The 16,835-nt window shown below is 45.4% G+C and overlaps 2 protein-coding genes across 2 annotated transcripts in view; one reads left to right on the top strand and one right to left on the bottom strand.

Annotated features, from left to right (window-relative positions):
* Nucleotides 1–5,539: 5,539 nt before the first annotated feature.
* Nucleotides 5,540–9,958, bottom strand: LOC139421710 (dexamethasone-induced protein homolog). The gene is made up of 2 exons (XM_071172824.1): nucleotides 9,016–9,958; nucleotides 5,540–6,479 (listed from the first exon to the last, which is right to left on the bottom strand). Exon 1 carries the CDS (start codon nucleotides 9,473–9,475, stop codon nucleotides 9,206–9,208), a length of 270 nt encoding a protein of 89 aa, XP_071028925.1. The 5' UTR covers nucleotides 9,476–9,958; the 3' UTR covers nucleotides 5,540–6,479; nucleotides 9,016–9,205.
* Nucleotides 9,959–10,400: 442 nt separating this feature from the next.
* Nucleotides 10,401–16,835, top strand: part of LOC139421711 (protein CLEC16A-like) — an 86,119-nt gene continuing 79,684 nt past the window's right edge. The window contains exons 1-4 of the mRNA XM_071172825.1: nucleotides 10,401–10,623; nucleotides 12,210–12,338; nucleotides 13,416–13,549; nucleotides 13,794–13,942. Coding sequence (XP_071028926.1) covers nucleotides 10,550–10,623; nucleotides 12,210–12,338; nucleotides 13,416–13,549; nucleotides 13,794–13,942 — 486 coding nt within the window. The 5' untranslated portion in view covers nucleotides 10,401–10,549. The remainder of the gene's footprint in view (nucleotides 10,624–12,209; nucleotides 12,339–13,415; nucleotides 13,550–13,793; nucleotides 13,943–16,835) is intronic.

Below are 16,835 nucleotides of genomic sequence, written 5' to 3' on the forward strand. Positions count from 1 at the left end.
GGGGGGGGGTGAGGTCATTGAAGACCTTCTAGATGGTAGCAGGGTGAACAGGCTGTGGTTGGGGGGGGCTGAGGTCATTGAAGACCTTCTAGATGGTAGCAGGGTGAACAGGCTGGGGCACGGGGGGGGGGGGCTGAGGTCATTGAAGACCTTCTAGATGGTAGCAGGGTGAACAGGCTGTGGCACGGGGGGGGGCTGAGGTCATTGAAGACCTTCTAGATGGTAGCAGGGTGAACAGGCTGGGGCACGGGGGGGGGGCTGAGGTCATTGAAGACCTTCTAGATGGTAGCAGGGTGAACAGGCTGGGGCACAGGGGGGGCTGAGGTCATTGAAGACCTTCTAGATGGTAGCAGGGTGAACAGGCTGGGGCACAGGGGGGGCTGAGGTCATTGAAGACCTTCTAGATGGTAGCAGGGTGAACAGGCTGGGGCACGGGGGGGGGGGCTGAGGTCATTGAAGACCTTCTAGATGGTAGCAGGGTGAACAGGCTGTGGTTGGGGGGGGCTGAGGTCATTGAAGACCTTCTAGATGGTAGCAGGGTGAACAGGCTGGGGCACGGAGTGGGGGGGGGGGGCTGAGGTCATTGAAGACCTTCTAGATGGTAGCAGGGTGAACAGGCTGTGGTTGGGGGGGGGGCTGGTGAACAGGTTGGGGCACGGGGGGGGCTGAGGTCATTGAAGACCTTCTAGTTGGTAGCAGGGTGAACAGGCTGGGGCACGGGGGGGGGGGGGGCTGAGGTCATTGAAGACCTTCTAGATGGTAGCAGGGTGAACAGGCTGGGGCACGGGGGGGGGCTGAGGTCATTGAAGACCTTCTAGATGGTAGCAGGGTGAAAAGGCTGTCCTTGATGATCTTCCCTACTCGAGAACTATTTGAAAAGGTCCGGATGGATCATGTAATTTATCGCCGTGGTAACAAACCTCCACCTCCCCAGCCGCTGCATTCACAAACTTTCCACACCCCTCTTGTTGGCGGAGAGAAAATCGTGCTGTTTTAAAAGGTGCAATTGTATCCATTTTGTATGGGGCAGATTTTTTGGCGTTTTAAAGCTCATTTCCCACAATTCTACACATTCTTCCATGTCTTATGTGATATAAGGGCCGAAGCCTGACTTAAGTAAAAAAGGAAGGAGGAGACCCTCGGTCCGTATTGACCCCATTCTGGGACCGGATCTGGTCCGCCAGTTGAGTATCATGGGGGGGGGGGGGGGGGGGGGTTCTTGGCCATGGAATACAGGAGACCTACAGCTGTACATAGGACATCTATAGAAAGAGGTCTTCCTCAACTTGTTAATTGAAAACGATTTAGAAAAAAAGGTTGACAGAAACTAATGTTCATCCACTCATCGATGGTTTATTAAATATGCATTGGAATATGAACCAGTGTATGAACGCTTATAGCTCCTTATAACACATAATAGCTCCTTATAACACGTTATAACACGTTATAGCTCCTTATAACATGTTATAACACGTCATAGCTCCTTATAACATGTTATAACACATCATAGCTTCTTATAACACGTCATAACACATCAGAGCTTCTTATAACACGTCGTAGCTTCTTATAACATGTTATAACACGTCCTAGCTCCTTATAACACGTCATAGCTCCTTATAACACATTATAGCTCCTTATAACACGTCATAGCTCCTTATAACACATTATAACACATCATGGCTCCTTATAACACGTTATAACACATCATAGCTCCTTATAACACGTCATAGCTCCTTATAACACGTGTTCATCCACTCATCGATGGTGTATTAAATATACATTGGAATATGAACCACTGTATGAATGCTTATAGCTCCTTATAACACGTCATAGCTCCTTATAACACGTTATAACACATCATAGGTCCTTATAACACGTGTTCATCCACTCATCGATGGTTTATTAAATATGCATTGGAATATGAACCACTGTATGAATGCTTATAGCTCCTTATAACACGTCATAACACATCATAGCTCCTTATAACACGTCATAGCTCCTTATAACATGTTATAACACGTCATAGCTCCTTATAACACATCATAGCTCCTTATAACACGTCGTAGCTTCTTAAAACACGTCATAGCTCCTTATAACACGTCGTAGCTCCTTATAACACATCATAGCTCCTTATAACACGTCATAGCTCCTTATAACACGTCATAGCTCCTTATAACACGTCATAGCTCCTTATAACACGCCATAGCTCCTTATAACACGCCATAGCTCCTTATAACCCATCATAGCTCCCTATAACACGTTATAACACATCATAGCTCATTATAACACATCATAGCTCCTTATAACACATTATAACACATCATAGCTCCTTATAACACGTCATAGCTCCATATAACACGTCATAGCTTCTTATAACACATCATAGCTCCTTATAACCCATCATAGCTTCTTAAAACACGTCATGTGTTATAACCTATCATAGCTTAACACGTCAAAGCTTATAACACATCATAGCTTCTTATAACACATCATAGCTCCTTATAACACATCATAGCTTCTTATAACACGTCATAGCTTCTTATAACACGTCATAGCTTCTTATAACACATCATAGCTTCTCCTTATATCACGTAATGATGATGATGAAGAGGATGTGAAGGCTGGGGTGGGATGTCTTGATGATGATGAAGAGGATGTGAAGGCTGGTGCTGGGGGGATGTCTTAATGATGATGATGAAGAGGATGTGAAGACTGGTGCTTGGGGGGGTGTCTTAATGATGATGATGAAGAGGATGTGAAGGCTGGTGCTGGGATGTCACAATGATGATGATGAAGAGGATGTGAAGGCTGGTGCTGGGGGGGGATGTCTTCATGATGATGATGAAGAGGATGTGAAGGCTGGGGTGGGATGTCATAATGATGATGATGAAGAGGATGTGAAGGCTGGTGCTGGGGTGGATGTCTTCATGATGATGATGAAGAAGATGTGAAGGCTGGTGCTGGGGTGGATGTCTTAATGATGATGATGAAGAGGATGTGAAGGCTGGGGTGGGATGTCTTGATGATGATGAAGAGGATGTGAAGGCTGGTGCTGGGGGGATGTCTTCATGATGATGATGAAGAAGATGTGAAGGCTGGGGTGGGATGTCATAATGATGATGATGAAGAGGATGTGAAGGCTGGTGCTGGGGGGGATGTCTTAATGATGATGATGAAGAGGATGTGAAGGCTGGGGTGGGATGTCATAATGATGATGATGAAGAGGATGTGAAGGCTAGTGCTGGGGGGGATGTCTTAATGATGATGATGAAGAGGATGTGAAGGCTGGTGCTGGGGTGGATTTCTTCATGATGATGATGAAGAGGATGTGAAGGCTCGTGCTGGGGGGGATGTCTTAATGATGATGATGAAGAGGATGTGAAGACTGGTGCTGGGGGGATGTCTTAATGATGATGATGAAGAGGATGTGAAGGCTGGTGCTGGGGGGATGTCTTAATGATGATGATGAAGAGGATGTGAAGGCTCGTGCTGGGGGGGATGTCTTAATGATGATGATGAAGAGGATGTGAAGACTGGTGCTGGGGGGATGTCTTAATGATGATGATGAAGAGGATGTGAAGGCTGGTGCTGGGGTGGATGTCTTCATGATGATGATGATGTGAAGGCTGGGGTGTCTTGATGATGAAGAGGGTGTAAGATGTCCTCCTGACCTCTCTACTGTCAGCTGATGTGCACTGCTGAAACGTTTTGGTTTAAAATGGCTGCCGTGCGTGGTGGTGGTGGTGGGGGGGGGGGGGGGGGCGGTTGTTACTGCTATCTACAGGTGGTTGGGGGGGTGTTACTGCCATCTACAGGTGGTTGGGGTGTTACTGCCATCTACAGGTGGTTGGGGTGGGGGGGGCGTTATTGCTATCTACAGGTGGTTGAGGTGGGGGGGTGTTACTGCCATCTACAGGTGATTGGGGTGGGGTGTTACTGCCATCTACAGGTGGTTGGGGTGGAGGGGTGTTATTGCTATCTACAGGTGGTTGGGGTGGGGGGGGGGGTTGGGTGTTACTGCTACCTACAGGTGGTTGGGGGGGGTGTTACTGCCATCTACAGGTGGTTGGGGTGGGGGGGGGGGGGGTGTTACTGCTATCTACAGGTGGGTGGGGTGGGGGGGGGTGTATGGCATCAGAGCCTTCTATTGACGTAAAGGGCCCAGGGTGTGTCCCCCCCAGGTGGGTGTTCCTGCCATCTACAGGTGGGTGGGGTGAGACTCCCCCCCCCCCCATTATAATACACAGCCAACAGGGCAGAGGAACAACACTGCATTATAAACCCAGTCTAATCTCTTATGAGCCGTTATAGCGTAGAGGTTGATTGACATTAGCAGTAAAGTCACCAGGTACTTCAGCCGTCCAGCCCAATGCACGCTGGGAGTTGTTATCCGGGGGGGGAGGAGCCTAGCAGGGAAGCAGCCTGGTGACTGCCAGCAGCTGGTCTGTGGTGGGTTATTGATCAGGACCAAGCTGATACAGTATTATTGATTATTGATTGGCAGACACCAGAGACAACATGAACATAGACCTCTCCCCTTTGAGAGAGTCAGAGTCAGAGCAGAGCAAGGTGAAGCTGCCTCTAGAGTCTACAGGCACCGATCTAACGGTCACTTCCTGTCCCCCCCCCTGGTGGATGGCACGCTGATCCTAGATCGGTACTAAACACGAGTCACCTGTGTTTGTTCACACCCGTCACAGTGGCCAAGATGAACGACGAGAGGAGGAGGAAGAGGAGGAGGACCGGACCACAATCTGTCAAATGTCCTTCATCTCTTAACAACACAAACACTTCTCCAGTCCACACCTCCTGAGGGGTACGATACAAAAGCAGGATCAACGAGCTAAGCCAGCTAACGCTGATAAACAACCAGAAATAACTGGTGGTTTCCTGGTTGTTTAAAACAGTCTTTAAACAAATGTGATAACATTCCCAGAAGTGTAGAAGAACCTGAAGCAAGTTGACTGATCCTAGGTCAGTTCTCTAGGGTCAGAGTTAGTAAGCACTACAGTCCTGTCCTGTCAGGTTGACTGATTCTAGGTCAGTTCTCTAGGGTCAGAGTTAGTAAACACTACAGTCCTGTCAGGTTGACTGATCCTAGGTCAGTTCTCTAGGGTCAGAGATAGTAAACACTACAGTGCTGTCCTGTCAGGTTGACTGATCCTAGGTCAGTTCTCTAGGGTCAGAGATAGTAAACACTACAGTGCTGTCCTGTCAGGTTGACTGATCCTAGGTCAGTTCTCTAGGGTCAGAGTTAGTAAACACTACAGCGCTGTCCTGTCAGGTCGACTGATCCTAGGTCAGTTCTCTAGGGTCAGAGTTAGTAAACACTACAGTGCTGTCCTGTCAGGTTGACTGATCCTAGGTCAGTTCTCTAGGGTCAGAGTTAGTAAACACTACAGTGCTGTCCTGTCAGGTTGACTGATCCTAGGTCAGTTCTCTAGGGTCAGAGTTAGTAAACACTACAGTGCTGTCCTGTCAGGTTGACTGATCCTAGGTCAGTTCTCTAGGGTCAGAGTTAGTAAGCACTACAGTCCTGTCAGGTTGACTGATCCTAGGTCAGTTCTCTAGGGTCAGAGTTAGTAAACACTACAGTGCTGTCCTGTCAGGTTGACTGATCCTAGGTCAGTTCTCTAGGGTCAGAGTTAGTGTGACGTTGTCCCCTGATCGCGCAATGTTCTGCTTGTTGATTGGCCAGTTGGACAGTTCTGCTTGTTAATTGGCCAGTCACAGTCCTGCTTGTTGACTGGCCAGTCACAGTCCTGCTTGTTGATTGGCCAGTCACAGTCCTGCTTGTTGATTGGCCAGTCACAGTCCTGCTTGTTGATTGGCCAGTTAGACAGTCCTGCTTGTTGATTGGCCAGTCACAGTCCTGCTTGTTGATTGGCCAGTTAGACAGTCCTGCTTGTTGATTGGCCATAGTTAGACAGTCCGGCTTGTTGATTGGCCACAGTTAGACAGGTCTGCTTGTTGATTGGCCACAGTTAGACAGTCTGGCTTGTTGATTGGCCACAGTTAGACAGGTCTGCTTGTTTGATTGGCCACAGTTAGACAGTCCGGCTTGTTGATTGGACACAGTTAGACAGGTCTGCTTGTTGATTGGCCACAGTTAGACAGGTCTGCTTGTTGATTGGCCACAGTTCGACAGGTCAGCTTGTTGATTGGCCACAGTTCGACAGGTCAGCTTGGTTATTGGCCAGTTAGACAGTTCTTCTTGTTGACTGGACACAGTTTGACAGTTCTGCTTATTGATTGGCCACAGTTAGACTGTTCTGCTTGTTGATTGGACACAGTTTGACAGTTCTGCTTGTTGATTGGCCACAGTTAGACAGTTCTGCTTGTTGATTGGCCACAGTTAGACAGTTCTGCTTGTTGATTGGCCAGTTAAGACAGTTTTGACAGGTAACTCTGCTGTGAATTGCCCTGTCTGTCTGTTGGTTCTGACTGTCTCCAGATATCTGGTCTTGAGCCTTGACAACCTGTGGAGAAGACAAGGGGCCACATGTTAAAGATGGGCAGGAATAGCCTGTATTTAATATAGGACTGTAGGTTACAGTATGTAGTAATGTATTTACTATAGGACTGTAGGTTAGAGTATGTAGTAATGTATTTACTATAGGACTGTAGGTTACAGTATGTAGTAATGTATTTACTATAGGACTGTAGGTTAGAGTATGTAGTAATGTATTTACTATAGGACTGTAGGTTAGAGTATGTAGTAATGTATTTACTATAGGACTGTAGGTTAGAGTATGTAGTAATGTATTTACTATAGGACTGTAGGTTAGAGTATGTAGTAATGTATTTACTATAGGACTGTAGGTTAGAGATGGGCAGGAATAGTCTGTATTTACTATAGGACTGTAGGTTAAAGATGGGCAGGAATAGTCTGTATTTACTATAGGACTGTAGGTTAAAGATGGGCAGGAATAGTCTGTATTTACTATAGGACTGTAGGTTAGAGATGGGAAGGAATAGCCTGTATTTACTATAGGACTGTAGGTTAAAGATGGACAGGAATAGCCTGTATTTACTATAGGACTGTAGGTTAAAGATGGGCAGGAATAGCCTGTATTTACTATAGGACTGTAGGTTAAAGATGGGCAGGAATAGCCTGTATTTACTATAGGACTGTAGGTTAGAGATGGGCAGGAATAGCCTGTATTTACTATAGGACTGTAGGTTAAAGATGGGCAGGAATAGCCTGTATTTACTATAGGACTGTAGGTTAAAGATGGGCAGGAATAGCCTGTATTTACTATAGGACTGTAGGTTAAAGATGGGCAGGAATAGCCTGTATTTACTATAGGACTGTAGGTTAAAGATGGGCAGGAATAGTCTGTATTTACTATATGACTGTAGGTTAAAGATGGGCAGGAATAGTCTGTATTTACTATAGGACTGTAGGTTAAAGATGGGCAGGAATAGCCTGTATTTACTATAGGACTGTAGGTTAAAGATGGGCAGGAATAGTCTATTTACTATAGGACTGTAGGTTAAAGATGGGAAGGAATAGCCTGTATTTACTATAGGACTGTAGGTTAGAGATGGGAAGGAATAGCCTGTATTTACTATAGGACTGTAGGTTAAAGATGGGCAGGAATAGTCTGTATTTACTATAGGACTGTAGGTTAAAGATGGGCAGGAATAGTCTGTATTTACTATAGGACTGTAGGTTAAAGATGGGCAGGAATAGCCTGTATTTACTATAGGACTGTAGGTTAAAGATGGGCAGGAATAGCCTGTATTTACTATAGGACTGTAGGTTAAAGATGGACAGGAATAGCCTGTATTTACTATAGGACTGTAGGTTAAAGATGGGCAGGAATAGCCTGTATTTACTATAGGACTGTAGGTTAAAGATGGGCAGGAATAGCCTGTATTTACTATAGGACTGTAGGTTAGAGATGGACAGGAATAGTCTGTATTTACTATAGGACTGTAGGTTAAAGATGGGCAGGAATAGCCTGTATTTACTATAGGACTGTAGGTTAAAGATGGGCAGGAATAGTCTGTATTTACTATAGGACTGTAGGTTAAAGTATGTAGTAATATATTTACTATAGGACTGTAGGTCCTACAACATAGAGGATAGTCAGGGATGTTACAGGGTTGATCCTCTCTACAACATAGAGGATAGTCAGGGATGTTACAGGGTTGATCCTCTCTACAACATAGAGGATAGTCAGGGATGTTACAGGGTTGATCCTCTCTACAACATAGAGGATAGTCAGGGATGTTACAGGGTTGATACTCTCTACAACATAGAGGATAGTCAGGGATGTTACAGGGTTGATACTCTCTACAACATAGAGGATAGTCAGGGATGTTACAGGGTTGAGATGAGGGCCCAACCCAATTCAAACCAAATCCTGGCATCACCCCCATTCTGGCATCACCCACACCCTTGGCATCACCCGTATTCTGGCATCACCCACCCCCCTGGCATCACCCACACCCCTGGTATCACCCACATTCTGGCATCACCCCCATTCTGGCATCACCCACACTCCTGGCATCACCCACACCCCCCTGGCATCACCCCCATTCTGGCATCACTTCCACCCCTGGTATCACCCCCATTCTGGCATCACCCACTCCTGGCATCACCCACACCCCTGGTATCACCCCCATTCTGGCATCACCCACACCCTTGGCATCACCCGTATTCTGGCATCACCCACCCCCCTGGCATCACCCACACCCCTGGTATCACCCACATTCTGGCATCACCCCCATTCTGGCATCACCCACACTCCTGGCATCACCCACACCCCCCTGGCATCACCCACACCCCCCTGGCATCACCCCCATTCTGGCATCACTTACACCCCTGGTATCACCCCCATTCTGGCATCACCCACTCCTGGCATCACCCACACCCCTGGTATCACCCCCATTCTGGCATCACCCACCCCTCTGGCATCACCCCCATTCTGGCATCACCCCCACCCCTGGCATCACTGCAGCAGCAAACTGTCATCCTATCACCATTATCATTCTATCCCTCCTTACTTTTTCATCCCGCAGCCAATGTTGCTCCAAGCCAATACAAATATCCTCCTCCTGGAGTTCCCAGTATCAGTCTCTCCCAACATCATCATCATCATCGTCATCATCACAGGCCGGTAGGAGTCCAGATCACCCCGGGGAGCATGCCGGTGCAGCGGCGCTTCTCTCTGGCTCTCTAGCCTTGGGCCTCAGCTCACTCCAGGTACCTCTCGAAAACATCGAGTTCTGTGTCCGTGTCGTAAGGGACAGAGGCCGGGTCAGATAGTACCCCTAGGTCCACCAGCGCCTGGTCCATATCTTCCGGTAGAAACACTATCCCCACATTCAGGACGATGTATTCCATTAGAAAGGCATAGTAGAGGATTAAAACGTTCACAAAAAACAGGCCCAGATAAAACATACAGGGAAGTTCGTTGAGGATCGATTCCAACGAATCTAGTCGAGCATAAGTTTTGAGTGTCATAGAAAAGTAAACCGGGAAAGTTTAGCTCAGCTAGTTATGTTGACAAGGAGCAGGTTAAGGACAGTGGCACTGCTCTGAGACCAGCAGTAACATGGACAGTGTATTTGGAGTGTCCATTTCAGGGAAGACAGCAATTATTTGTCCTGAAATGCCAGCTTTTGCAATAGCTATCAAGCGATAGACATTAGTTAGGAGGTACACGAAATAACCTATAACAACAAAAAAAAACGTTCAGCTCGACACCGCTAGTTCATGTAAACACAGTGTTAACTCGATGCATTCTTGATATTCTCTGAGAAGGTCGAAGGAAAAAAAACTGTTGCGTTATTTGCAACATGCCTGCCCTGGTTAGCTATTACCGGCCAACGACTATAGCGTTCTATTATTATACAGGAATATGTTCTATCGATGGAAATACATTCGATAATCCAGACCTCCCGTTACATTTTCATGTCAACATCTCCGCTAACTGCATCAAAACAGTCCGACCTTACGGTCAAAACAGTACAGATACGTCTATATAGCTTAAGTATTTGATTGGTTCATCATAAGAATACCGTCCTGTGAATGGTCAACTGAGACATCGATCACATTGATCCCGCCTTTCAATCGGTTTTGACATTAGTTGCGTTTTACGTCGAAGGCTCCTCGCATTGGTATTTGATTGGCTGCTGTGTTCTTCGTTGTAGGATGAAGACCAATCAACGTCCCCGAGTTGTTGGAAGAAAAAAATCGGTTCGATTTTTTTCCCCAAAGCACTATTGGGATTTGTAGTTTTTTGTAACTGTCATTTTAATTAAATTGTGTTACCGGAAAACAACAAAGAAACTTCATGTCCCAAACTCCCCGGCACTAAACCAGTTACGTAACGCGTTATTCCTCACAAGCTACGTTCGGGTATGTCCCCTTCTCGCTTACTTAGCCAGAGCTATTTGGTTAGCTAGATATTTTGTTAGCTATATATATATATATATATTGGACACCTTGTACGGGATATATGGACGTGATGGGATTGATATAACAGGCAAAAAAAACCCTAAGCTAGCATCAACATCTTTTTTTTTAAGTGCAACTATGTTCGGTCGGTCACGGAGTTGGGGAGGAGGACAGGGGAAAACTAAAAATATTCATTCCCTGGACCATCTCAAGTAAGTAACTAGCATAATTGCTAAGGTTACCCGGCGGGGGTGTATTCATTACGCTCGTTCTGTTACAAAACGTAACTTAAACGGTAGCAACATTAAAGGAACGGGGAGGAACCTACCTGAATTTGTCCAATTTAAATGATACGTTTCTGTTACAAAACGCAACTGTTTGGTCGAATTAGCCAGCTAACCCCGATAGTTTACTAAGCTAACGTTAACATGGTTAGCATACCTAGCTAATCCACTTAGCTTGTACTGTAAAACCAAATGCGTTAGTTATCTAACGTTACTGTTGTTTCCTTGTCACAACTGTGTGAACAATGTCAGATGTATATGACAGCTACGAAACGTTAGCTAGCTAGCTAACTACATGACGGGTGTCATTATAGCAGCTAGATATACTAACGTTAGCTAGCTAGCTACATGATGGGTGTCATTACTTGATGACAGCTAGATATACTAACGTTAGCTAGCTAACTACATGATGGGTGTCATTACTTGATGACAGCTAGATATACTAACGTTAGCTAGCTACATGATGGGTGTCATTACTTGATGACAGCTAGATATACTAACGTTAGCTAGCTAGCTACATGATGGGTGTCATTACTTGCTAACAACTAGAGCCACTAACATTAGCTAGCTACATGATGGGTGTCATTACTTGATGACAGCTAGATATACTAACGTTAGCTAGCTAGCTACATGATGGGTGTCATTACTTGCTAACAACTAGAGCCACTAACATTAGCTAGCTACATGATGGGTGTCATTACTTGATGACAGCTAGATATACTAACGTTAGCTAGCTACATGATGGGTGTCATTACTTGATGACAGCTAGATATACTAGCTACATGATGGGTCTCATTACTTGATGACAGCTATATATACTAACTACATGATGGGTGTCATTACTTGATAACAGCTAGATTGACTAACGTTAGCTAGCTACATGATGGGTCTCATTACTTGATGACAGCTAGATATATTAATGTTAGCTAGCTAGCTACATGATGGGTCTCATTACTTGATGACAGCTAGATATACTAACGTTAGCTAGCTAGCTACATGATGGGTGTCATTACTTGATGACAGCTAGATATACTAACGTTAGCTAGCTAGCTACATGATGGGTGCCATTACTTGATAACAGCTAGATATACTAACGTTAGCAAACTACATGATGGATCTCATTACTTGATGACAGCTAGATATACTAACTACATGATGGGTGTCATTACTTGATGACAGCTAGATATACTAACGTTAGCTAGCTACATGATGGGTGTCATTACTTGATAACAGCTAGATATACTAACGTTAGCTAGCTACGTGATGGGTGTCATTACAACAGCTAGATATATTAAGGTTAGTTTGAGTCCATACCATCCCGTCTATGTGACGGTAGGCTAGTCATATTCCGTCGTCCAGAGTGCGTGTGCCAGTTCAAATTGACAGTGCGGTATAGCCACCACACGTTTTACTGAAAAACAACCTGTTTTCTACCATGGTCCATATCCTCCCATCCCTTCCTTTCCTCTTCTCCCTCCTCTTCTTCTCCCTCCCTCCTTCTCTCCTCCCTCTAGGTATATGTACCATGTCCTGACTAAGAACACGACGGTAACCGACAGCAACAGGAACTTGCTGGTGGAGACCATTCGCTCCATCACTGAGATACTCATCTGGGGAGACCAGAACGACAGCTCCGTCTTCGAGTAAGACTTTAACCACGACTCTATTTTATTCTACTCTATTCTGTTCTACTCCTCTATTCCTATCTATTGTACTGTACTCTATTTTATTCTACTCTATTCTGTTCTACTCCTCTATTCCTATCTATTGTACTGTACTCTACTTTATTCTACTCTATTCTGTTCTACTCCTCTATTCCTATCTATTGTACTATACTCTACTCTATTAAACACTGTTCTATTGTACTGTACTCTACTTTATTCTACTCTATTCCTATCTATTGTACTATACTCTACTTTATTCTACTCTATTCCTATCTATTGTACTATACTCTACTTTGTTCTACTCTATTCCTATCTATTGTACTACACTCTACTTTATTCTACTCTATTCCTATCTATTGTACTGTACTCTACTTTATTCTACTCTATTCCTATCTATTGTACTGTACTCTACTTTATTCTACTCTATTCCTATCTATTGTACTGTACTCTACTCTATTAAACATTGTTCTATTCCTATCTATTGTACTATACTCTACTTTATTCTACTCTATTCCTATCTATTGTACTGTACTCTACTTTATTCTACTCTATTCCTATCTATTGTACTATACTCTACTTTATTCTACTCTATTCCTCTCTATTGTACTATACTCTACTTAATTCTACTCTACTTGATTCTACTCTATATTCTACTCTATTCCTCTCTATTGTACCATACTCTACTTAATTCTACTCTACTTTATTCTACTCTATTCCTATCTATTGTACTATACTCTACTTTATTCTACTCTATTCCTATCTATTGTACCATACTCTACTTAATTCTACTCTACTTTATTCTACTCTATTCCTATCTATTGTACTATACTCTACTTTATTCTACTCTATTCCTATCTATTGTACCATACTCTACTTAATTCTACTCTACTTTATTCTACTCTACTTTATTCTACTCTATTCCTCTCTATTGTACCATACTCTACTTAATTCTACTCTACTTTATTCTACTCTACTTTATTCTACTCTATTCCTCTCTATTGTACCATACTCTACTTAATTCTACTCTATTCTACTCTGTATCTTCTCTGTTCTCAGCTTCTTCCTGGAGAAGAACATGTTTGCGTTCTTCCTGAATATCCTTCGTCAGAAGTCCGGTCGCTACGTCTGTGTCCAGCTACTCCAGACGCTCAACATCCTGTTTGAAAATATTAGCCACGAGACGTCGCTCTGTGAGTACACACACACACACACACACACACACACACACACACACACACACACACACACACACACACACACACACACACTGGCCACCTGTGGTTTAGATGCCCCAGAGTTTTAATCAGCCTGAATAAGATATTTTTGTTGTATAACTGTGTTCTCCTCATCTCTCCTCCTCTAGATTACCTGCTGTCCAACAACCACATCAACTCCCATCATATAACTGTGTTCTCCTCATCTCTCCTCCTCTAGATTACCTGCTGTCCAACAACCACGTCAACTCCATCATCGTTCACAAGTTTGACTTCTCAGACGAGGAGATCATGGCCTATTATATCTCCTTCCTGAAGACCCTGTCACTCAAACTGAACAACCACACCGTGCACTTCTTCTATAACGAGGTGAGGGGGGGGGGCGGACTGGACAACTACTACGAGGTGAGGGGGGGGGGGGGGACTGGACAACTACCACAAGGTGAGGGGGGGACTGGACAACAACACAGAGTCTACTAAATTACTCACGACTGTAAGTGGCTCTTGATAGTCTGTTATATGACTAACATGTAAATGTAGTGCCCTATATAGGGCGTGATGGGCCATAATGTAGTGCCCTACGTAGGGAATGAGGGGGCATAATGTAGTGCCCTATATAGGGAGTAAGGGGCCATAATGAATTGCCCTATATAGGGAATGAGGGGCCATAATGTAGTGCCCTATATAGGGAGTAGGGGGTCATAATGAATTGCCCTATATAGGGAATGAGGGGCCATAATGTAGTGCCCGGTATAGGGAATGAGGGGCCAGAATGTAGTGCCCTATATCGGGAATGAGGGGCCATAATGTAGTGCCCTATATAGGGAATGAGGGACCATAATGTAGTGCCCTATATAGGGAGTAGGGGGCCATAATGTAGTGCCCTATATAGGGAGTAGGGGGCCATAATGTAGTGCCCTATATAGGGCATGAGGGGCCACAATGTAGTGTCCTATATAGGGAACGAGGGGCCACAATGTAGTGCCTATATAGGGCTTGAGGGACCATAATGTAGTGCCCTATATAGGGAGTAAGGGGCCATAATGTATTGCCCTATATAGGGAACGAGGGGCCACAATGTAGTGTTCTATATAGGGAACGAGGGGCCACAATGTAGTGTTCTATATAGGGAACGAGGGGCCACAATGTAGTGCCTATATAGGGCATGAGGGGCCATAATGTAGTGCCCTATATAGAGAATGAGGGTCCATAATGTCATGCCCTATATAGGGAACGAGGGGCCATAATGTAGTTAGGTCCCTATATAGGGAATGAGGGGCCATAATGTCGTGCCCTATATAGGGAACGAGGGGCCATAATGTCATGCCCGGTATAGTGAATGAGGGACCATAATGTAGGGCCCTATATAGGGAATGAGGGGCCATAATGTCATGCCCGGTATAGGGAATGAGGGACCATAATGTAGTGCCCTATATAGGGAATGAGGGGCCATAATGTAGTGCCCTATATAGGGAATGAGGGGCCATAATGTAGTGCCCTATATAGGGAACGAGGGGCCATAATGTCGTGCCCTATATAGGGAACGAGGGGCCATAATGTCATGCCCGGTATAGTGAATGAGGGGCCATAATGTCATGCCCGGTATAGTGAATGAGGGGCCATAATGTAGGGCCCTATATAGTGAATGAGGGGCCATAATGTAGGGCCCTATATAGGGCATGAGGGGCCATAATGTAGGGCCCTATATAGTGAATGAGGGGCCATAATGTAGGGCCCTATATAGTGAATGAGGGGCCATAATGGAGGGCCCTATATAGGGAATGAGGGGCCATAATGTAGGGCCCTATATAGTGAATGAGGGGCCATAATGTAGGGCCCTATATAGGGAATTTTGGGACACGACCTTTGCGATTGACCTTTGTGTTTCAGCACTCGACCTTTGGCTTCTGTGTATGGGGTAAAGTTATTGGTGTACTGTCGACGGTAGCTCCCCTCTTAGCCCAGTTCCCCCTCTCTTCCTGAAGGGTGCACTTGACCATTTGCCCGTCGTGGATTTAAAAGCATCGGATTGGCTGGAGTTTCCCTCCCATTTGGTTAAATCCACGATGGGAAGTGTGCAAGGGTACACTTTTGGGGGAGGACGTGGATAATTGGGGCTGAAGGCCTTGGAATCTGGGCTAATACTCCTCTGTTCCCTGTGACCTCTCTAGCTGATCCATGACGTTTAACTTCTTCTGACCCAAGGCTGTGATTGGCTGGAGGTCTCAGGGAACACCCCCCCCCCCCCACCAGAGAGAGAGATCAGCTGCCTGTAGACCTGCTATAACAACCGGCCACCTAATGCCTGCTAAACGAAAACTAGGTTTCATAGTATTAAGTCACTACAGTATGTTGAAATAGGCTGGGAAAATGCTTCTAACTTCCCCCCCCCAAAAAAAATAACAGGATTCCAGACCTCCTGCTGATTCCATCCTGATTCCAGCTATCTGTAGTTCTGGGAACTAGTTGCTACTAGAATTAGAAGCAGGGTTGCCCTATAACTAACTACAGCACGTTGCCCTATAACTAACTACAGCACGTTGCCCTGTAACTAACTACAGCACGTTGCCCTGTAACTAACTACAACACGTTGCCCTGTAACTAACTACAGCACGTTGCCCTGTAACTAACTACAGCACGTTGCCCTGTAACTAACTACAGCACGTTGCCCTATAACTAACTACAGCACGTTGCCCTGTAACTAACTACAGCACGTTGCCCTATAACTAACTACAGCACGTTGCCCTGTAACTAACTACAGCACGTTGCCCTGTAACTAACTACAGCACGTTGCCCTGTAACTAACTACAGCACGTTGCCCTGTAACTAACTACAGCACGTTGCCCTGTAACTAACTACAGCACGTTGCCCTGTAACTAACTAAAGCACGTTGCCCTATAACTAACTACAGCACGTCGTCCTGTCGCTTACAACAGCACGTTGGTAAGGGCCTAGTCCCCTAGGAGGTAAGGGTTAAGGGCCTAGTCCCCTAGGAGGTAAGGGTTAAGGGCCTAGTCCCCTAGGAGGTAGGGGGTAAGGGCCTAGTCCCCTAGGAGGTAAGGGTTAAGGGCCTAGTCCCCTAGGAGGTAGGGGGTAAGGGGTAAGGGCCTAGTCCCCTAGGAGGTAAGGGTTAAGGGCCTAGTCCCCTAGGAGGTAGGGGGTAAGGGGTAAGGGCCTAGTCCCCTAGGGGGTAAGGGGTAAGGGCCTAGTCCCCTAAGAGGTAAGGGTTAAGGGCCTAGTCCCCTAGGAGGTAGGGGGTAAG

The sequence above is a fragment of the Oncorhynchus clarkii genome, chromosome 12 (assembly GCF_045791955.1).
Source record: "Oncorhynchus clarkii lewisi isolate Uvic-CL-2024 chromosome 12, UVic_Ocla_1.0, whole genome shotgun sequence".
NCBI lineage: Eukaryota > Metazoa > Chordata > Actinopteri > Salmoniformes > Salmonidae > Oncorhynchus > Oncorhynchus clarkii.

What these genes read in the sequence shown, in the direction of transcription:
- LOC139421710 (XM_071172824.1), bottom strand. Translation starts at nt 9,475, where the DNA reads ATGACACTCAAAACTTATGCTCGACTAGATTCGTTGGAATCGATCCTC.